The sequence below is a fragment of the Oncorhynchus masou genome, chromosome 20 (assembly GCF_036934945.1).
Source record: "Oncorhynchus masou masou isolate Uvic2021 chromosome 20, UVic_Omas_1.1, whole genome shotgun sequence".
In the NCBI taxonomy this organism is placed as follows: Eukaryota; Metazoa; Chordata; class Actinopteri; order Salmoniformes; family Salmonidae; genus Oncorhynchus; species Oncorhynchus masou.
Genome location: NC_088231.1, coordinates 18,386,353 through 18,408,691, shown reverse-complemented (window position 1 = coordinate 18,408,691; position 22,339 = coordinate 18,386,353). Strand labels below are relative to the sequence as shown.

The window sequence follows — 22,339 nt, the reverse complement described above, 5'->3', positions numbered from 1 at the left end:
ACCAATGAACGATTACGGGGCTGGGTCACACGCGTTGTTGCTAGGGTATAGCTTCTACCTTGTTACTATCACTGTCAAGCCAATCACAAGGCAATTCGCAATGTATCAACATGCTCCTGGTAAACCCGTCACTGAGCTTCCCTATTGGGCAAGGCACGTATTCAGGGCCCGCCTATGTGGATGTTATTATTTTCTAATTGGCCAGAACAGCCGTCCTTTACTTCGCAGGTTTTTAGTTAGGTGCAGTTGATATGAATCTGGCTGGGAGTCCCAAAGACTCAGAACTGAACATAGACGTTCATATCGACCTAACACAGTTTTAGTTTTTATTTCATTTTTGTCTCATATTTTTTTTTTACATTAGCTGTACATTTGTGTATATAGATATTATTTTATATTTTTATACAAGTCAACAAGATGGAACTTAATTCTCTTTTAATTCTCCTGGAGGCTGCAGAATACTTGGAAAGAAGAGACAGAGGTATTTCCCTGACAGAATGTCAGATGGCTTTGACTGGGTTAATGACCGTATTTAATGTTAGGAAAATTAAAACGGTCTCTATTCTATCTTATGTGAAGTTGTGGACGTGCACTGCCATAGCGCAGCTATGATGTCACTTTATGAGCAATGAACATACTGTGCTGGTGCGGTGATGTTATTGCAGACCGACCGACCTAGATATAACTTGCATATTAACAAACTAGTCAACACGTTAGGACAAGTCTTGAGATATAACCTATGTGCATGTGTAGTTTTGCATTAGTATGATCAGTCAATGCTTATAACCTGTTTTATCTGATGGCTATAGCCTTGTTTAAAATTGGTTAGGGACAAGTTCAAGATACAGTTTCTTATCAAGATACATTATGTATATCATGTTTATTATAAATGGTTATGTAGATAAACTCAATATTAGATTGTCCTGAATCTTGTGCTTTGCTCCAGCATTGTCAACGAGTTTATCTACGTAACCATAACCACTTTTATCAAATAACATGTTTGGCTTAGGCTACGTCATATATGGCATTGACAGTTCTATTATGTGATCGCCAGTTTATATCCCTTGTTACGTTTAATTTATTAGCCTACATGTGTAGAAATTAACCCTGTTGTTTTTGTTTACTTTGTCAATAGAAGCAGAACATGGTTACGCGTCTGTTTTACCGTACAATAGCGACTTTTCCCGAAAGAAAACGAAAGCTTCACCAATTTCAAGAAAAACTCAGAACAATAGGTAAATATACACCTTTTTCTAACGATATAGCAATATTTCCATCGATCTGTTTGTGTTTATTCGTCATTCATACAAACGCCATTTTTATTTTCACTGTTTAGATGTCGTATAAACACTGCCACGCGTACAGCATCACTTTTGAAGCTCACTTTCTTTTTCAACACCCATGCTTCATTCTGACATTCACCCTTTCCCCCAATGCATTCACGCATTGATTTGAACATGCACACTTCTGCTGCATTTGCAACGTTTTGGAACTTGTGTTATGTCACTCCCTCCCATGACCCATATGACACCGAGCGCGCGTCGTCATCTCGGTAACAGTACACGGCGTTCTGACATAGATAACAGAACAATTATGTTAAATGTATCGATTCTGCTGTCGTGCTGAGGCTGCTTTGTGCGGCTGTGTTTCAGGAACATTTAACAATGTGGCAATTGCAAAAAAAGATTACACCACTTTTAAGAAATGTTTGTTGTTGTTACTGCGCTAAATTTACCGGCCATTCTAGTTTTTTATTGGCTGGTTAGCATATCATATGATAGGTCCTGCGCAGTGCCTTCAAAACTTTTTTTAGAAGCAGTCTCACGCTTTGATAATTCATTTTTTCTTCGTAAGTTCAGCAAGTTATTTTAATTTCCTCCATCAACATATGAGACGTCATATGACCCGCCCTCACCAAAGAGGCTCATTTTATAAATCATATGTTGTGGGAGATATATAGGATCTGTCAGTGGCCTATATTGTCAAGTCTTGTGGTGCAGTCACAGTGTGTTTTCTTGGAGCAAAACAGTGGGGATGTGGCACACTCAGGTGGGTGTGGTGGCCAACTCAACTTAGCTCACACAGATGTCCACATAACACAGTGCCCCACAGACACAGCCTTAGCAGACCCTGCCCCTGCCTGGGCGGAGGGCTCAGTTTACAGCTGGTCTGGCTGCAGCCTGAGTTTCTCTCCCCTTTCTGGTACCAGTTCATTGCTCTGCAGACTACAACTATTCTTTCTGGTACCAGTTCATTGCTCTGCACACTACAGCTATTCTTTCTGGTACCAGTTCATTGCTCTGCAGACTACAGCTATTCTTTCTGGTACCAGTTCATTGCTCTGCACACTACAGCTATTCTTTCTGGTACCAGTTCATTGCTCTGCACACTACAGCTATTCTTTCTGGTACCAGTTCAACTACAGCTATTCTTTCTGGTAGCAGACTCTGCACACTACAGCTATTCTTTCTGGTACCAGTTCATTGCTCTGCACACTACAGCTATTCTTTCTGGTACCAGTTCATTGCTCTGCACACTACAGCTATTCTTTCTGGTACCAGTTCATTGCTCTGCACACTACAGCTATTCTTTCTGGTACCAGTTCATTGCTCTGCAGACTACAGCTATTCTTTCTGGTACCAGTTCATTGCTCTGCACACTACAGCTATTCTTTCTGGTACCAGTTCATTGCTCTGCATTCTTTCTGACTACAGCTATTTCTTTCTGGTACCAGTTCATTGCTCTGCACACTACAGCTATTCTTTCTGGTACCAGTTCATTGCTCTGCACACTACAGCTATTCTTTCTGCAGTTCATTGCTCTGCACACTACAGCTATTCTTTCTGGTACCAGTTCAACGCTCTGCAGACTACAGCTATTCTTTCTGGTACCAGTTCATTGCTCTGCAGACTACAGCTATTCTTTCTGGTAGCAGTTCATTGCTCTGCAGCTATTCTTCCTGGTACCAGTTCATTGCTCTGCATTATTCTTTCTGGTAGCAGTTCATTGCTCTGCAGACTACAGCTATTCTTTCTGGTAGCAGTTCATTGCTCTGCAGACTACAGCTGTTCTTCCTGGTAGCAGTTCATTGCTCTGCAGACTACAGCTAGTCGTCAGTACAACCCCATTTCTGCATTCAAATCAGTGGAAGTTAGTTGACACATGGAAACATGGTTTCCATCATTTTATTTAGCAGCCCTCCGTACCTTTTTAGATTGAATGTATTAATTGCAGTGCAATGTTATGCCCTTTGCACGACACGAGACAGAGGCAAATCGGTGTCATAGAAAGGAGATCGTTCGGGTGAGTTTCCCTGTTTACTTTGAAGACCGAGGTTAAATCGGGACACAAACACTAAATGCAACGGCCACATGGGCGTACATGCACACAATTATAAGATTACATCCTTGAACATGTGCGTCCTCAAAAACAACAAACGGATGCATACAGCTCCTCATTTTATTTTCACTGCATTGCTACCAAACGAGCACATCCCAGGCCTTCATATAATATGCACTTATAACCAAGCGACTGTTTTCATCCATCCCCAAAATGGCGGCTGATGTCGGCCTTATTTACACACCAGACCTGTCCCGGCTCTAGTGATGATTTGTCAATCTTATACTGACAGTTTATATGACATTCAAAGTCATGTGTTTGTTGTTGTTGTATGAGGCAAGTATGGTGTTGGACTGTGCCTCCCTGCCGGGCCTCTTTGGGCCTCTTTCACCCGTGCCTCGCTTAAGGAAACCATGGAGTGTCGCCTCGTGCTTTGCCTGTCCCCAATTTGCACATGTTTCAAATTTGAATAGGACTACTTCCTTATACAGGAGATAAAGCATTTCCTCTCCCCTGGCGTCGGATGGTGAAAAGGGCTTGTCAGCAGTGTCTGTAGGCTGAGCCCCTCCCCCTTCCACTGAGCATGGCCAGTGAGAGGCCTAGGGGCAGCACACATACGTGCAGATGGGTATCATCATTAGGCACAAAACGGAAGAAAACTGACTAAAACCAGGAGAGACTACCTGGACTTGTCCAGTCAAAAAGGCAAGTTGTTCATTGCAAAAATGTTTTTCAAGCGTTTTCGGTTGTGTGTCCTAGTGAACACCACCCTGGATACTATGACGATGGGTGACGGCGCACACAGGATAGGCTAGCATCAGCTCAATCGTCTCATGCAGTGCGCTGTGGGGCAGTGGGGCCTACGCAGATTCAGGTCATCTTCCCGCTCCCATCCCTGCACATCTGTGGGAACCACGGCTGAAGTCGACAGTACAAGGGCACTTAAGAGGGATTGGCTGAGAAGAGTGGAGGACTCCACGGCAGGGGTCTTTGTGTTCGTGTCTTGGCTTGTTATTTCCTTGGCATCCTAGATGGTAGTTTCAGGGTATTATTGGGACAAGAACCAAGGGGTTTGTTTATAAAGATGAACTCCAGTGCTCTCATTCATTTCCATTGGCGGGTCGTCCTAGTAGCCTTCCAAGCTCCCTGGCCTGAAATAGTATGCTGCAGTGTCGACACTGTAATGGAAAAAGAAAACTGTAAATTATACGGTAATTTGGGGTATCATCAACAGGAAAATACTTTTTAACATTTTACTGTAGCATACTGTACGTGATGGTGCATTGTGGGAAAATATTGTGGGCGGGAAGTAATTGCTGTATTTGGAATGGCACTGTAAAACCTTTTGACCACTCGTGGGTGGCAGGTAGCCTAGTGGTTAGAGCATTGGGCCAGTGACAGAAAGGTCGTTTTAATATCCGAGCTGAAAAGGGGGAAAATATGTGGATGTGCCCTTGAGTAAGGCACTTAACCCTCATTTGCTCCACGTGCACCGTACTACTATGGCTGACTCTGTGAAACAACATATATCACTGCACCTATCCGGTGCATCTGCCCAAAAATATATGGTATGATGTTGTTGTTTCTGGGTCATTAACATATTTTAAGGCGTGTGTCATTACACAGTACTTGCTTTGATACCACATTTAAATTACTGTAGGTGCACTGTAATATGAAAGACAGAATTTGACTTAAGTTGCCACCGAGCTGCCCGTAAGCTACTGTGAAATTTACAGTAACCCCTTTACAGTGTAGGACTGTTGACATACACATACTGCTGTCCAGTCTAGTGTGTGTGTGTGTGTGTGTGTGTGTGTGTGTGTGTGTGTGTGTGTGTGTGTGTGTTGAGAGCTCTCTGACAGATTTCATACACACACACATCGAGGGAAGAGGATTTAGTTTTCCACACGATGACGAATGCAGAGCTTTGTACAAAAAAAATAAATATATATATATATATATATATATAGATAAACAGAAATGGAGGTGTGGGGGAAAGGGGAGCGAGCGAAGGCCTTCTTCTTCTTCTTAGTATTTAGCCTTCTTTCTGAATTTCCATTGCATTGTCCCAGAATGCACTGCGACAAGAGGTTGTTAACCTTCCAGCTTATGTAAAATAAATGCATGGCTGTATGCCTTATCTAATACCGGGAAATTTGTTTCACCATTTGTTACACAAGAGTACTACAGCTCTCCCATCTATTTTTGCATCCTTGCGGTGTTTGTGTGAGCGGCTGTTTTTACCTGACTGGCCCTCCTGGCCCTCCTGGCCCTGCCTGGCGGTTTAGTCTAAGAGCACTTTGAGGAGCTGAGTTGCAGTCAGACCACAAAGAGGGAATCTCTCTCTCGCTCTCGCTCTCCCCTCTCCCCTCTCTCGCTCTCGCTCTCCCCTCTCCCCTCTCCTCTCTCCCCTCTCCTCTCTTCTCTTTCTCTTTCTCTCTCTCTCACACACACACACATTTTCCAAGCATCAGCCTCTTGAATCTCTCCAAGCCTGATTAGGCCTTCAGAGACGCTGCGTGTTATTTCCAACAAATACTAGATGAACATGCAGAAATAAACATGAAATTCCCACGGGTCTGTAGATTGTTTAGCTTATAAGACCTTTTAGACAATCAAGGACTCTATGGCCCTGTTGCAATATCCACACTAGCATGCTACTTAGAATGAAGCAATGCGTGTGGCCTGCAATTGAAGTAGAGTATGTAAGTAACAGTGGAACGTATCCTACGTGTTGAAAGCTGCAGAGCCACCCATATAACAGCAGAGGAAGGACAACTGGGAAAGGGCTTGGGCCGACCAACATCCTCTTTATACCGCGTGTTATGTAGGTCACACACTTCTTCTACCCTTTACGTCTCCATTTCATCTGTCCATCCTAATATCAAGACGTTCTCTCTCTGTCTGTCTCCTGACCTTCACCATGGGTCATGTTCATTATGTACCAAAACGGAAGAAAACATACTGAAACTGGAAAACTCTCCCTCAGAAGCACTCGTTTTCATATCCCATTGAAAAAAAGTTTTCAAGCGTTTTCCCAAATGAACACAACCCAAGTGCGCATTCCCATCCTGCACCCTGGTCATGAGACGGTGTGTATTAATGACAGTGTCCAGAGTGTTACTACAGAGTGTTACTACAGAGTAACTACAGAGTAATTACAGAGTGTTACTACAGAGTAACTACAGAGTGTTACTACAGAGTACCTACAGAGTTACTACAGAGTGTTACTACAGAGTGTTACTACAGAGTGTTACTACAGAGTACAGAGTGTTACAGAGTAACTACAGACTAACTACAGAGTGTTACTACAGAGTGTTACTACAGAGTGTTACTACAGAGTGTTACTACAGAGTGTTACTACAGAGTAACTACAGAGTTATTACAGAGTGTTACTACAGAGTAACTACAGAGTAACTACAGAGTGTTACTACAGTGTTACTACAGAGTGTTACTACAGAGTAACTACAGAGTGTTACTACAGAGTGTTACTACAGAGTGTTACTACAGAGTGTAACTACAGAGTGTAACTACAGTGTTACTACAGAGTGTAACTACAGTGTTACTACAGAGTAACTACAGAGTAACTACAGAGTGTTACTACAGTGTTACTACAGTGTTACTTCCTAAGGCACTCATCCATGTCTCTGTTTATTTGCCCTTTCAGATCGTCACACAACGAGCTGGAGAAACACAGGTAAGATGACAGACAACACTGTGCTATATAGCCTGGTCCCAGATCAGTTCATAACCAATTCCTATAGGTCTATTTGACTCAGTGCTAGCCTGATCCCAGATCAATCAATCACATTTATTTATAAAGCCCTTTTTACATCCGCAGATGACACAAAGTGCTTATAAAGAAACCCAGCCAAAATCCTGAACAGCAAGCAATGGAGATGTAGAAGCATGGTGGCTAGGAAAAACTCTCTAGAAAGTAAGGAACCTAGGAAGAAACCTAGAGAGGAACCAGGCTCTGAGGCATGGCCAGTCCTCTTCAGTTAATAGCCAATTCCTATAGGTCTATTTGACTTGGTGCTAGCCTGATCCCAGATCAGTTTATAGCCAAGTCCTATAGGTCATTTAGACTCTGCTATACAAAACAAACAGATCTGAGAGCAGGCTTCAACCTTCCCCACCCTCCTTCCTCCCCCTCTGTCTCTCTTGTTCATTTCCCTGGATAAGCTGTATGTCTCTCGTGCAGACAGTCCCATGGTTTGCTTGGAAGGACTCCCTGTTCCCTAATAAACAAGAGGTGATGGGGTGAGGACTGTCGGTAAATGTCAGATGTATTCTTGTGGAGCTGAAGTTTAAAAAGCACATAGTAGACTGAAAATATGAAAATGTCCGGCCACTTGTTCGCGCAGTCCCCTCCCTTCACCTCTCTCGCCCACCACCTCGGATAAAAGATGAAAGCGCATCAAAGATGAGGAGCCTTGGGCAGACAGATAATAATCGGATTTCTAAGGCAACCTCAACCTTTGTGTTAGATTTGTCTGTGCCTCCGTGTCTGTTCATAGGGAGAAACTTGTTACCATGTATGGCAGGGGAATCCTGCCATTAATGTGATAATCCAGTGGCGGGTGGTGAAAGGAGGGGAAGTAGGCCTCGCCTGCCATGTCTCTCAGCTAGGCCTGTTGAGTCGCCCACTCACGTCCCAAAATGCATTGCACCTTTCTATCTACCTCTCTCTCTCTCTCTCTCTCTCTCGCTCTCGCTCTCTCGCTCTCTCTCTCTCTCACACACACACAAACACACAAACACACACACACACACAAACACACTGGAGCCTGCATGGTACAACAAAGTGTCATATTGCAAAGTGAGGGATGTAGAGGGATGTTTGAGGAGAGTAGATGAAAGAAAAAAAACAGTATAGTGTGTTTTTGGACCTCTGTGTGTAGTTTTTTTTTAGTCTTGCTGCCTGGGCTTACTCAGACTGATTTGCCTGGGCTTAGTAGTGTGACTGACTGTTTCTTGACTGACTGCTCCTGGGCTTATAGGACCAATAGAAAACAGACTGACTGACTGCTGCCTGGGCTTAATAGGACAGACTGACTGACTGCTGCCTGGGCTTAGGATAGGACCAATAGAAAACAGACTGACTGACTGCTGCCTGGGCTTAGGATATAGGACCAATAGACCAATAGAAAACAGACTGACTGACTGCTGCCTGGGCTTAGGATAGGACCAATAGAAAACAGACTGACTGACTGCTGCCTGGGCTTAGGATAGGACCAATAGAAAACAGACTGACTGACTGCTGCCTGGGCTTAGGATAGGACCAATAGAAAACAGACTGACTGCTGCCTGTTAGGATAGGACCAATAGAAAACAGACTGTGACTGCTGCCTGGGCTTACTGTGCTGACTGCTGAGAGCCAATAGCTGACTGACTGGGTTTGCCGGTCACATGACTAATGACTGAGCTGCCTGGGCTTAGTAGGACCAATAGAAAACAGACTGACTGACCTCTGCCGACAGCTCAGTGAAAAACATGACTGTGCCCTGTTAGAGTATGCGTGCGAGAGGTGGAGTGTTTGTGTGTGTGTGAGCTGTCACTACTGCTGAGAGCCAGCTCTTTGCCGGTCTGAGACAGTAATAATTGACCTCTGCCGACAGCTCAGTGAAAAACATGTAAAGACATATTCCTCTCTGAGACAGAGAGAGAGAGAGAGAGAACTGAACCTGAGTATAGGTCTCTTGTTGTTGAGATATTACTGCATGGTTTTATCCAGTGGGGTTGGGTTACTAAAATAGTTGCAGCCAGTTTCACATGCTGAAATCATAGTTGCGGTCAGATTCACGCGCTGAAATGATAGTTGCAGTCAGTTTCACGCGCTGAAATGATAGTTGCAGTCAGTTTCACATGCTGAAATGTGTGAGTGCTGGTAAGCTCTTCCATAATCACTGTACTCATTTCCCTTACGATCAAATGTGGCCACGAGTTTCTGAAAAGTTGTCTTTTTTTTGTTTAGCTGAAGTGACGAACTTCCAGGTTTATGAATGTAACCTTCAATGTCACTGATGCAATAGATTAGAACAGGAGGTTGAGTGGTTAAAGAATGGTCATTTAGGTACTTCCACTTGAAATGCACACTGCAGGTGTCTTCTTTTAAGTGAGGGTTTGTAAAACCTGTATAGCAGACTGCCAACATGGTTTAGTTGTAGAAACGGTAAGGAAGGGAAGCAGTGCAGGGGTTCACAGTGACAGGTGTCTGGAGATAGAAGGTCCTCTTGGGTGAAGGGGTTCATTGGGCTTAAAAACATAAAGGAGAACTACAGCACTCTTTATATAATTAAAATGCCAACTAAAAGTTGCCGTGCCTTTCGACCCCACTTGTCACAACGAGACAGTTGCCATAGAGAAGAAGAAGTGAACTCGAGATCATAAAGGGGCGGCGCTGTTTTCTTTCGTAGCGGGTCGCTGACCGCTGTTGACTAACTACCGTCCTGCAACGCTGTGGCGGCGCTGTGGCACCGTGTCCCACAGGGGAAGGCCTCGGGGACAGCGCCGAGACAACGTTGAAATGTCGTCTGTCGCCGTCCCAAAGCCTCAACTCTGGCTCACTCAACCTCATTTCCTTTCAAAAACAATCTCCTTTTTTCCTCCTTCATTTTAGATTCCCTTGTCTTCCTGTTCCCATGTCAGGGAGAAAAGAGGCCTGTGTGTGTCTGTAATGACAGGCTTTCAGGGAGAGGGGAGATGTTGTGTGTGTGAGGGTTTGTGACGCGTCGAGAACATAATGCGCCGTGGATCCCCAAACCCTGTCCAGACTTGTGTCCTCAAATTACATTATGGGAACGCATAGGTGTTCAAATGTGGAGGTGGTTCAGTTTCCAACTCCCTGCTGCAATAGCCCATTATTGTAGTGAAACTGTGGGCTGGTTGGCTCAAGGCATTGTCGTGTCTCTATTTCCTGTATCTTTGTTGATGTTACGGTGATACCCTATTTGAGGGTTTTGCAAAAAACTACAAAAACTTTTATTCCAGTCCATAGCCAAAGGAATTTAGCGAATGCTTGATTAATCCTGAACCTTTTCAATTATTCTCTGTGTTGGTGGATCTCTCTGGGAGGCTGATCCCTGTCGACCCACGATGGAAGGAGCCCTATAGTGCTCAGCCTCTCAGCTGTCATCCTGGTCCAACCCGTTTAATGACAGTATGACTGGGACTTAATCTGAGACAATCCCTGTATCGGTATCCACATAGCTCCGTGCGCACTCCCTCACGCCCTTAGGGCGAGGCTGTAATGGCACCCTATTGCCTATGGGCCAAAATGAGTGCACTATATAGGGAATAGGGTGTGGCCAAAAGTAGTGCAGTATGATAAAGGGAATAAGTTACCATTTTGGACAGAGCCTTAGACACTATTTTATGTTTTGGTCTGTCCTGTACTCCTGGTTGGTACAAGCTGTTCTTCATTGCCCTACTCCTTCTGTGTGTGTGTGTGTGTGTGTGTGTGTGTGTGTGTGTGTGTGTGTGTGTGTGTGTGTGTGTGTGTGTGTGTGTGTGTGTGTGTGTGTGTGTGTGTGTGTGTGTGTGTGTGTGTGTGTGTGTGTGTGTGTGTGTGTGTGTGTGTGTGTGTGTGTGTGTGTGTGTGTGTGTGTGTGTGTGTGTGTGTGTGTGTGTGTGTGTGTGTGTGTGTGTGTGTGTGTGCCCTGGCTCTGTGACAGGGATGCCCATGCAGTCTGTGCTGTTACCAGGACACTGTTGGCTGGGTGACAGCAGAACAGTCTCACTCAGACACACAACAACCCGTCCCTGCCCTGAAACCTGCCATATCGGGCTCTGGTCAAAACAAGTACTCTATATAGGGGATAATGTGCCATTTCAGACGCTATCTGTCTGTGAGGATAGATAGATAGATACAGTAGATACAGTAGGTAGATAGAGATGGGTAGGTAGGTAAAAGCCTCCAGGCTGACACTGCTGTTTCCGTAATCTTCTCACAGGCCACTGCTCTGCTGGTAACCAGCATGACACTAGTGTGCTAGCTCCTAACCAGCGCTGCCGCGTGGTTGGTTGCTCCGTCGGCCTCTGTTGCCATCGGCTTCCTTCCCATTTCTGACATCTGCTGGTTCTCCAGCTCTCTCACTCTCTGTCTCTCTCTCTCCTACCACCCCTCTCTCTCTCTCTCTCTCGTGGTTGGTTTACCACCCCCCTCTCTCTCTCTCTCTTTACCACCCCCCTCTCTCTCTCTCTCTCTCTCTCTCTTCTGACCACCCCCCCTCTCTCTCTCTCTTTACCACCCCCTCTCTCTCTCTCTCTCTCTCTCTCTCTCTCTTTACTCTCTCTCTCTCTCTTTACCACCCCCCCTCTCTCTCTCTCTCTCTCTCTCTTTGCCCTGTTCAGACTGACTACCAGTAGTTTCCTTTTCTAGGCAAGGTCCAGGAAACCAGTTTTTCCTTCATCCCCACATCATAGGCTTACACACACACACACAGACACACACACACACACACACACCTGCTAACTGGAAAAGCCCATCTGACATGGCTGCTCTCTGCTCGTGATCAGATTCATATCCCGTCACGTTGGGAGGAGTCCTGTGGTATGTTTGCCCTTCCTCAACTGAGAAAGGATCATCAAGTCTATTTTTACAGTATGTAGACAGAGACAGTCTACCTACCGGTGCCAGTCAGCTGTTGTTTTGTGTCCCTCCCTCTCACTTTAAGTTATCTGTTTCAGGTAAAGTGAGTCATTGACGGAAAATGATGACTAGGCATCGGTTAGAAGTTAAATACAAACCAATCTGGCCTGTTACTCAGTTCAGAGAAACATCTGGCTGATGGTTTGGTGATGAAGCATTTTAAAGTGTCATTGTCATGAAAAGTGCCATAGAAATAGATGAGTGAATGAATGATTATTATTATTGATAACATGCAGTCTGATTCTGATTGTGGCCCTCTTTGAAGTGTTCTCGTTGCCAGGGGGAAAATACCAGACGGCCGACGGTAATGTACAGATGGAGAAAAACAATGTTGCTTTTGAGTTAAGTCAATGTTTTCTGCTGTGTTGTGATTCAGCTGGTCAGTTCACCAGTAACAAGGTTTTTGGAAAATCACAACTAACTATACTGAGCAATGTTCTGACAGGAGGGAAATAAATAGACCAGTCATTACCATAGGGAGGTGTGTGTGTGTGTGTGTGTGTGTGTGTGTGTGTGTGTGTGTGTGTGTGTGTGTGTGTGTGTGTGTGTGTGTGTGTGTGTGTGTGTGTGTGTGTGTGTGTGTGTGTGTGTGTGTGTGTGTGTGTGTGTGTGTGTGTGTGTGTGTGTGTGTGTGCGTGCGTGCGTGCGTGCGCGCACATGTTAATAGGCCTTACTACTCTCTGTCTGATCTCCTCTCAGATTCCATTCATCATCACAGTGTCCTCCTGACTTGTCTTATTCAGAACTTCCCCTCTATAGCCTGGCCCCGGATCTGTTTGTGCTGTATTGCCAACTCCTGCAATATAATATGTTGGGCTTGATAACGACCATAGGAGTTGGCTATACAAACAGACCTGGGACCTGTTCTCCTATTGTAGCTAGAGGCCAGACCTGGCTGGGTCTGGAGCCAGTGTAGAAAGAAACAACACTCTGTAGTGTGTGATATGTCAGACTGGATGTTAGGGGAGAGGAGGAAGGGATGGGGGAGGGGGCAGGCCTGTTACTTCCCCTCTTCTGCTCCTCTCTCCTTTCTCTCTCTCCTTCACTCTCTTCCTCTCTCCTTCTCTCTCCTTCTCTCTCTCCTTCTCTCTCTCATTCTCTCTCTCCTTCTCTCTCTCCTTCTCTCTCCTTCCCTCTCTCCTTCCCTCTCTCTTCTCTCTCCCTTCTCTCCCTCCTTCTCTCTCTCCTTCCCTCTCTCCTTCTCTCTCTCCTTCTCTCCCTCCTTCTCTCTCTCCTTCCCTCTCTCATTCTCTCTCTCCTTTCTCTCTCCTTCTCTCTCTCTTTCTTTCTCTCTCATTCTTCCTCTCATTCTCCTTCCCTTCTCTCTCTCTCTTTCTCTCTCTCTCCTTCTATCTCTCCTTCTCTCTCTCCTTCTCTCTCTCCCCTCTCCCCTTCTCTCTCCCTTTCTCTCTCTCCTTCTCTCTCCCCTTCTCTCTCCCTTTCTCTCTCTCCTTCTCTCTCCTTCTCTCTCTCCTTCTCTCTCCTTCTCTCTCCTTCTCTCTCTCCTTCCCTCTCTCTGCTCTCTCTCCTGCTCTCTCTCCTTCTCTCTCTCTCCTTCCCTCTCTCCTGCTCTCTCTCCTTCTCTCTCTCTCATTCTCTCTCTCCTTCCCTCTCTCCTGCTCTCTCTCCTGCTCTCTCTCCTTCTCTCTCTCTCCTTCCCTCTCTCCTTCCCTCTCTCCTTCTCTCTCTCCTGCTCTCTCTCCTTCTCTCTCTCCTTCTCTCTCTCCTTCTCTCTCTCTCTCTCTCTCTCTTACTGAGTCAGCAGAAGGCTGAGGGAAAGAGGAGGACGAAAGCAGATGGGGAAGGGTACCTACAGAGCCCCTGCTCACAGTGGACCCTCCTTACTCTCTCTCTCTCTATCTGCCAAAATGCCTCTCTCCTCCCTTCTTCCCTCCTACCTTTTATTTGGGTTAGGGGGCTGACTCTTTGTGACAGGAAACTGTATGAGAGAGAGTCCCTGGCTGGCTTGCCCTGTCTGAAATGGATCTCGCATCTGAGTGAGAGGAAGTCATCTGATACAAAGACAACAGGGTTGTGGTCATGAGGCAGCGAACAGACAAAAACATACTGAAACAGGGAAGGACTACCAGGACTTGTCCAATAAGAAATTTGCAAACGTTTTCCGTTGCATGCCCAAATGAACAAGACCCAGGCTATGGAAGGCCTGTGATGTTGGACATGATGAGGTTTTAAAGGCCCAGTGCAGTCAAAATTCAGTTTTCCTGTGGTGTTTTATATCATATTGTACAACAGCTGATGAAACTCACACTGTAAATGTATTAAGACATTTTATTTCTTGATAGTTTCTGGGTGAAAATACAATCTACACAGGCTTTTCTAATCAGCAGGTTTGCATGGGCAAACCTCTCCACCAATAACAGCTCGTTGTCAGTTTTCCCCTCCCCACTCGGACTAAATTCTAGCTTGAGAATTATTTTTGTTGCTAAAAAAAAAACATTTTTCCCATTTGAATTGAAATGTATTGCAGAAAGGTACTTCATTGTTTCCCAGAAAGATTTGATATTGATATAAAAACGTCTGTGTTGGGTCTTTAACTATAACTATGATATACTGTAAGGTCATGTACTTATACACCTAAGGTCATAGACACAGAAACACCACATTGAACTGATGACGGGACATAATTGTTATCTTCAGTGCTTCTGTTATTGCCAGCCATGTCTCTCTTTCTCTTTCTCTTTCTCGCTCTCTCATAACTTATTAATCCTGAGTAGGTAGATAGGCATGTTCTGTGTTGAGGACATGTGACCTTTATGGTTCTGACCTTTATGGCTCTTGGTCATGCCGTGCTGCCAAGTCGTTCTGTAACATTCCACATAATTAAATAGTGATCAGTGACTCATTGGGGATAATGGGGGCGGAAGACGCCACGTGTCAGTCTCTCAGTCTACTGGACTGTACTGTCATAATGTGTGTGTGTGTGTGTGTGTGTGCGCGCATGTGTGTGTTGACTTAATCATAGGTGTGCATGTAAATGTACAGTAGGTGTGAAGGTTCACATGCATCCCAGTAAGCTGGACACCTTCAATCATCTACAATACAGTACAATTCAATGCAATACAGTACAATACAATTCAATATAATACATTACAATACAATTCAATATAATACATTACAATATAATTCAATACAATACATTACAATACAACACATTACAATACAATACAGTACAATTCAATGCAATACAATACAATTCAATGCAATACATTACAATACAATTCAATATAATACATTACAATATAATTCAATACAATACATTACAATACAACACATTACAATACAATACAGTACAATTCAATGCAATACAATACAATTCAATGCAATACATTACAATACAATTCAATATAATACAACACATTACAATACAATACAATTCAATACAATGCAATACAATACAACACAGCATGTGTCAGCATGCTTGTTGTGTACGTGGTACATGTCTGCTTTAGTGTGTGTTTGCTCATGTCCATGTGTGGTGTGTGTCCGTCTCACAGTATGTGTGTAGGCTCACGTAGTCTATGTTATGCACACTTCATGCCTATGTAGGTGTACCCCTCCTATACCCACATCTCAATGAGAAGGTAGTCACATCTCAGGTGTTGAAGCCTCCAGGTCGTCGGTCCGGGCTCAGTTCCCTCTGTCACTAAATCAGTTTCAACTGAAGCAAAGTAGCTGATGCCCCTCGTAAAAAAAATAGATTTTAACAAGTCATGAACACACACTGTGCCTGGAGTGGACTATGGAGCTGTGTGGCCGTGAGAGAGAGAGAGAGAGAGAGAGAGAGAGAGAGAGAGAGAGAGAGAGAGAGAGAGAGAGAGAGAGAGAGAGAGAGAGAGAGAGAGAGAGAGAGAGAGAGAGAGAGAGAGAGAGAGAGAGAGAGAGAGAGAGAGAGAGAGAGAGAGAGAGAGAGAGAGAGAGAGAGAGAGAGAGAGAGAGAGAGAGAGAGAGAGAGAGAGAGAGAGAGAGAGAGAGAGAGAGAGAGAGAGAGAGAGAGAGAGAAGAGAGAGAGAGAGAGAGAGAGAGAGAGAGAGAGAGAGAGAGAGAGAGAGAGAGAATAGCATGTTGTTTCTATAAAGGCTGTTCTTTGAGTTGTGAAATATGACAGGACAACCAGGGGCGCAATTTTCACTCACTATTTTTTGAAATTGCATTTTTGTTCCCCCCTGATTTTATCATTGGAATGTGATACAAACCGAGGCAACGGTGTGCTTTAGGACCATGTGGACGCCTCCGAGCAGACGGATAGGCTGTTTGGAGTGTTTATCCGACTAGATCAAAAAAATTATGTCCCCCCACTTCTAAAACCAAAGCTGCGCCCCTGAGTACAGAAGCACAAACAAGTGAGGAACAGAAAGCGAGCGAGGCTGGGCCGACTCGACTCCATTCCTAGAAGTCAGGCAGGCTCGGGGAGGGGATGGGGGGCTGTGGTAATTCCTCTGTGGCTCTGGAGGGTATGGTGGGAGGGCCCCCTGACTTCTACTGGAGGACGCTGGAGGTTAGGGTGGGAGGGCCCCCTGGCTTCTACTGGAGGACGTGGCTGGTGTGTCGGGCACAGCAGAGTAGAGCAGATTGAAAATGAGGTCAGCTCTGCACGTAACACACACTCACACACACACACATACGGTGGAATGTTGAGTTGTGTAACAGAGGAGGGTAGGGGGAAAGGGGTGCGTGACACACTCAGCTTGCATGCAGTAGAAATAGTCCTAGTAGTACTAGGAGAATGTACTGCAGGCTAGCAAAGCCATGTCACCACTTCATGTAAGACTGGATGGCTAGCTACAGCTAGAGAGAGAAGAGACTGGAGTTGTTTTGGTCTGGGAAAGTAGATGGCTATACAGCAAGAGAGAGAAGAGACTGGAGTTGTTTTGGTCTGGGAAAGTGGATGGCTAGCAGCTAGAGAGAGAACAGAGTGGAGTTGTTTTGGTCTGGGAAAGTAGATGGCTAGCTACAGCTAGAGAGGGAAGAGACTGGAGTTGTTTTGGTTTGGGAAAGTAGATGGCTAGCTACAGCTAGAGAGAGAAGAGACTGGAGTTGTTTTGGTCTGGGAAAGTAGATGGCTAGCTACAGCTAGAGAGAGAAGAGACTGGAGTTGTTTTGGTCTGGGAAAGTGGATGGCTAGCTACAGCTAGAGAGAAAAGTTTGTTTGAAGAGTTCATTTGATGCATGCTGTTGTGCACACACAACACACACAACACACACAACTGAATTTGAATTCCCTTTCAGATAGTCTCTCTGTTTCCATGTACACAAGGTTTGATTCTGGGTGTTGAGATTCAGAGGAAAGAAAGTAAAACAGTCTGCATTCTCTCTCTACCCCCTCTTTCTCTGTCTCTACCCCCTCTCTTTCTACCCCCCGTCTCTCTCTCTCTCTACCCCTCTCTTTCTCTCTCTCTCTGTCTCTACCCCTCTCTCTCTACCCCCATCTCTCTCTCTCTCTCTCTCTCGTCTCTCTCTCTCTCTACCCCTCTCTTTTCTCTCTCTCTCTCTCCCCTCTTTCTCTCTCTCTCTCTACCCCCTCTTTCTCTCTTTCTCTATATCTCTCTCTCTACCCCATCTCTCTCTCTACCCCTCTCTTTCTCTCCCTTTCTCTCTCTCTACCCCTCTCTTTCTCTCTCTCTCTCCCCTCTTTCTCTCTCTCTCTATCCCCTCTCTTTCTACCCTCTCTCTATCTCTCTCTCTCTACCCCCCTCTTTTTCTATCTTTTTCTCTCTCTAGCTTTCTCTCTCTCTACCCCATCTCCCTCTCTCTCTACCCCTCTCTTTCTCTCCCTTTCTCTCTCTCTACCCCCATCTCTCTTCCTCTCTCTCTCTCTCTACCCCCATCTCTCTCTCCCCTCTCTCTCTACCCCCCTCTACCTCTCTCTCTAGCTCTCTTTCTCTCTGCCTCTGCGTGACATCGTAGGGGATTGTGTACCCATTGTGCAACCCACACAATACTAGTCCGATGATATAATATACATGGAATCTCCACCACCTCTTTCTCAGAAACCCATTCTTATACTGACGCTGAAGAGAGGAGATAATTGGTGGTTTGTGCCAGTGGGTTATGTGTTATTGTGTGTTAATCATTGACATTGGTACAGTGTGTATGCAGACCTGTAAGCCCATTTCACCGTGTCCCTAGGTGGGACTAGTGCCCCACTAGTGTCCCCACTAGTCTGTCTGTCTGTCCGACTCCAACCTTAGCTGTCATGCAACTCAGGACAGAAGGGACATTTTGAGCGTTTCCTTGCACTTCTTGTATAATTACATTACAGACTGTTGTTACAGCTTTCGAAAACGTGCATATTTAGTTTGGGCTATCCTGACTTTGAAATGATACAGAGATGCACACCAAACCATTCTTTAACTTTTAGATGTGTGTTTTGTTAGATACTACTGCACCGTTGGAGCTAGGAACACAAGCATTTCACTACAGACAAGCATTTCGCTAAGCTTACAATAACAACCGCTAACTATGTGAACATGCGACCAATAGCATTTGATTTGATTTGAACCACATCACTTCATCGAACACAACTGGTGATCGATCTCCAAACTGACATTTGACTTCTCACACTCCTTTACTCTCACTCGTTGCCTATTCTCTATTCTCACTCGTTTCCTATTCTCTATTCTCACTCGTTTCCTATTCTCTATTCTCGCTGGTTCTTCTTTTTTGGCGCTTTGTACACTAGGTCTGCTTTGTACGCGACAGAGGTACCCGACATGACCAACAAGTATGTGAACACTTGCTCGTCGAACATCTCATCCACTTATTTGAAGGGGTGTCCACGTACTTTTGTGTAGACAGCGCATGTTGAATCAAAGGTGTTTTTAATCTGACATGCTTTAGTTTCAGTCACCCCAGGGCTAGTTTTAGTCACCCCAGGGCTAGTTTCAGTCACCCCAGGGCTAGTTTCAGTCACCCCGGGGCTAGTTTCAGTCACCCCAGGGCTAGTTTCAGTCACCCCAGGGCTAGTTTCAGTCACCCCAGGGCTAGTTTCAGTCACCCCGGGGCTGGTTTCAGTCACCCCAGGGCTAATTTCAGTCACCCCAGGGCTAGTTTCAGTCACCCCCAGGCTAGTTTCAGTCAACCCGGGGCTGGTTTCAGTCACCCCGGGGCTAGTTTCAGTCACCCCAGGGCTAGTTTCAGTCACCCCAGGGCTAGTTTCAGTCACCCCGGGGCTAGTTTCAGTCATCCAGGGCTATTTTCAATCACCCCAGGGCTAGTTTCAGTTTTGGAAAGAGACAAACGAAACCAATCGCAACAAGGCATTCCAATAGACATGGAAATTCCAGTTAGACATGAAAATACTACCAACGACTGAGCAACAATAAACCTGTTGTTTTCTATGGCAACAGAGACAAATCAAAACGTGTGTGGAGACTTAGGCATTTCCTGCTGAAGTAGGCTAATTCAGCTAGCCACGTTGACCGTGTCACTCACTCACTGTGTTGTTTTGCTAGGTTGCTGTGTTGACGCAGGTTTCAGCCGCTTGCGTGCTACAGACGGAGCCTCGTGACTCATAGCCCTTGTTTCTGTGGCCAGGTCTGTGTGTGTGTTGATGGGCCTATTGTGTCTCTGTCTCACCTCGCACAGTTGTCACCAAACACTCCACACACACACACACACACACACACACACACACACACACATACACTCCCGCATACATTCTCACAGTGGGTGTGTCGTCCTCGCTGACAGAAAACAAATAAAGCCTGACTGTCTGTTCCAGAGAACTGACATTTCATATCTGAAAGGAAATCATCTCCCTCTGTCTGCCTGTCTTTTATCTCTCTCCTTCTCCATTTCTCTTTCTCTCTCTCTCCTTTAGACCCCCCTCTCTATCGCTCTCGCCTGTCTTTCTCTTTCTTTCTCTCTCTCTCTCTCTATCTCTCTCCCTCCTCTCTATCTATCTCTCTCCCCTCTCTATCTATCTCTCTCCTCTCTCTCTCTCTCTCTCTCTCTCTTTCCTTTCTCTCTATTATCATACAGTACATTGCTTGCAGTGATGTTGTGGTAAAAAAGTTGATGGGTAAACTCTTATCACCAGTGGCGGTGAGTAAAGCAACACACCCTGTACTTTCAATGTGTAAACTGTCAAGCAAAAGAAACAACTGTGGAAACTGTTTACTTACTGCCCTCCACTACACCACTGATGGCGTGGGTTGTGTCTCACCACAAAGACACGTTCACATGGGACGACTGTCTCTCTCTTCTTGTTTTTCTCTCCATTCCGCTGTTTTTGAGGACGGTGCGGTCGGCCCATCAGATCTCTTCTTTCTCGTTAATGTAAACATGTGTGCCTGGGCAGGGGCTGAGGACCAGAGGGTGACAGAGAGAGAGACTGATGAGGAGAGGAGGGCTGTGTTCTGTGTTGTGTTCTGTGTCTGCGAGCCCCCAGGCTGGGACTGGATCTTTTCTTTCTTGTCCCACTTGCCCTCTCTCTCCTTTTCTCTCTCCTTTAGACCCCTCTCTCTCTCTCTTTCTCTCTCTCCCCTTTTTCCCTCTCTCTCTCTCTCTCTCCTATTTCCCTCTCTCTCTCTCTTTCCTTCACTCTCTCCCCTCTTTCCCTCTCTCTCCCTCTCTCTCTCGGTCCCCTCTCCCTCCCCCTTCAGTCTGTCTGTCTGTTTGCCAGATGTGGAACCATTCACCATACTTGGCAACCCCAAAATTCCACCAACCCACCGTGGCGATACGATACAGGCGATCCAGCTCAGGCCCACTTACACCACTTACACTACTTGAAGTAGAGTAGGCTAACACCGTGGGGGCATTTAGAACTACTTAGGTTAAACGTTTTCGGCTTTTAAATGAAGCTTTTAAGAGGTTTTTTTTCCGGAGTGTGTCGTAATGTCATGACCCATATCTGGTAAACAGCTTAGTATCAATTTAAAGGGAATGAGGCTTCCATTTTTGTCACCAGATGAACCGAGGGTTCTGTTGTGAGTTGAAGTGGTCAGAATTAGAAACAAAGAGGATGGCGGAGTGTGTTTTCCAGAGCCAGTCAGACTATGTTCCCTCCTGTTCTGGACATTAACTCATGTCTTTCTCCTCCTCTCTTATTCTTTGAACAATGTGGACGTCTCTCTCGGTCTCTGTTCTGAAGTCAAAACAAGCGTGTCAGGCACGGCAGGGTGGGTTTTTCTCCTTCCGGCCAAACATGACGAACCGAGTTGGCCTGGCGAGCGAGGGGAAACATCGCAGCAGTGTTTCTGCTGACCCCTGACCTTTACTAGAACGAACAGGCTTGGTCCAGCGCCAGGCGCAGGCGTGCTGCTCATTCCTCCGCATCCACGGGTCGGTGTGTGTATGTGTGTGTGTGTATTTATGGGCTGTTGTCATTCAAAAAGACATAACGGAAAGCAAGCCAAGCAAAGTGGGTTAGAGTGGGTTAGGTAGGACTGATTAGAATGGGTTTCTGAAGGAAGGGAGTGTTAAGTAGGACTGATTAGAATGTGGACACAGTGTTCTGAAGGAAGGGAGTTGGGTTAGGGTAGTGGGTTATGTTAAGTAGGACTGATTAGAATGTGGACACAGTGTTCTGAAGGAAGGGAGTTGGGTTAGGGTAGTGGGTTATGTTAAGTAGGACTGATTAGAATGTGGACACAGTGTTCTGAAGGAAGGGAGTTGGGTTAGGGTAGTGGGTTATGTTAAGTAGGACTGATTAGAATGTGGACACAGTGTTCTGAAGGAAGGGAGTTGGGTTAGGGTAGTGGGTTATGTTAAGTAGGACTGGTGGACACAGTGTTCTGAAGGAAGGGAGTTGGGTTAGGGTAGTGGGTTATGTTAAGTAGGACTGATTAGAATGTGGACACAGTGTTCTGAAGGAAGGGAGTTGGGTTAGGGACTAGTGGGTTATGTTAAGTAGGACTGTTTAGAATGTGGACACAGTGTTCTGAAGGAAGGGAGTTGGGTTAGGGTAGTGGGTTATGTTAAGTAGGACTGTTTAGAATGTGGACACAGTGTTCTGAAGGAAGGGAGTTGGGTTAGGGTAGTGGGTTATGTTAAGTAGGACTGATTAGAATGTGGACACAGTGTTCTGAAGGAAGGGAGTTGGGTTAGGGTAGTGGGTTATGTTAAGTAGGACTGATTAGAATGTGGACACAGTGTTCTGAAGGAAGGGAGTTGGGTTAGGGTAGTGGGTTATGTTAAGTAGGACTGTTTAGAATGTGGACACAGTGTTCTGAAGGAAGGGAGTTGGGTTAGGGTAGTGGGTTATGTTAAGTAGGACTGTTTAGAATGTGGACACAGTGTTCTGAAGGAAGGGAGTTGGGTTAGGGTAGTGGGTTATGTTAAGTAGGACTGTTTAGAATGTGGACACAGTGTTCTGAAGGAAGG

At 45.4% G+C, this 22,339-nt stretch overlaps 1 protein-coding gene across 1 annotated transcript in view; it reads left to right on the top strand.

Annotated features, from left to right (window-relative positions):
- The first annotated feature begins 242 nt into the window (after window positions 1–242).
- The window catches only part of mxd4 (MAX dimerization protein 4), a 40,390-nt gene continuing 18,293 nt past the window's right edge, over window positions 243–22,339 (top strand). The window contains exons 1-3 of the mRNA XM_064926645.1: window positions 243–481; window positions 1,136–1,235; window positions 7,007–7,036. Coding sequence (XP_064782717.1) covers window positions 418–481; window positions 1,136–1,235; window positions 7,007–7,036 — 194 coding nt within the window. The 5' untranslated portion in view covers window positions 243–417. The remainder of the gene's footprint in view (window positions 482–1,135; window positions 1,236–7,006; window positions 7,037–22,339) is intronic.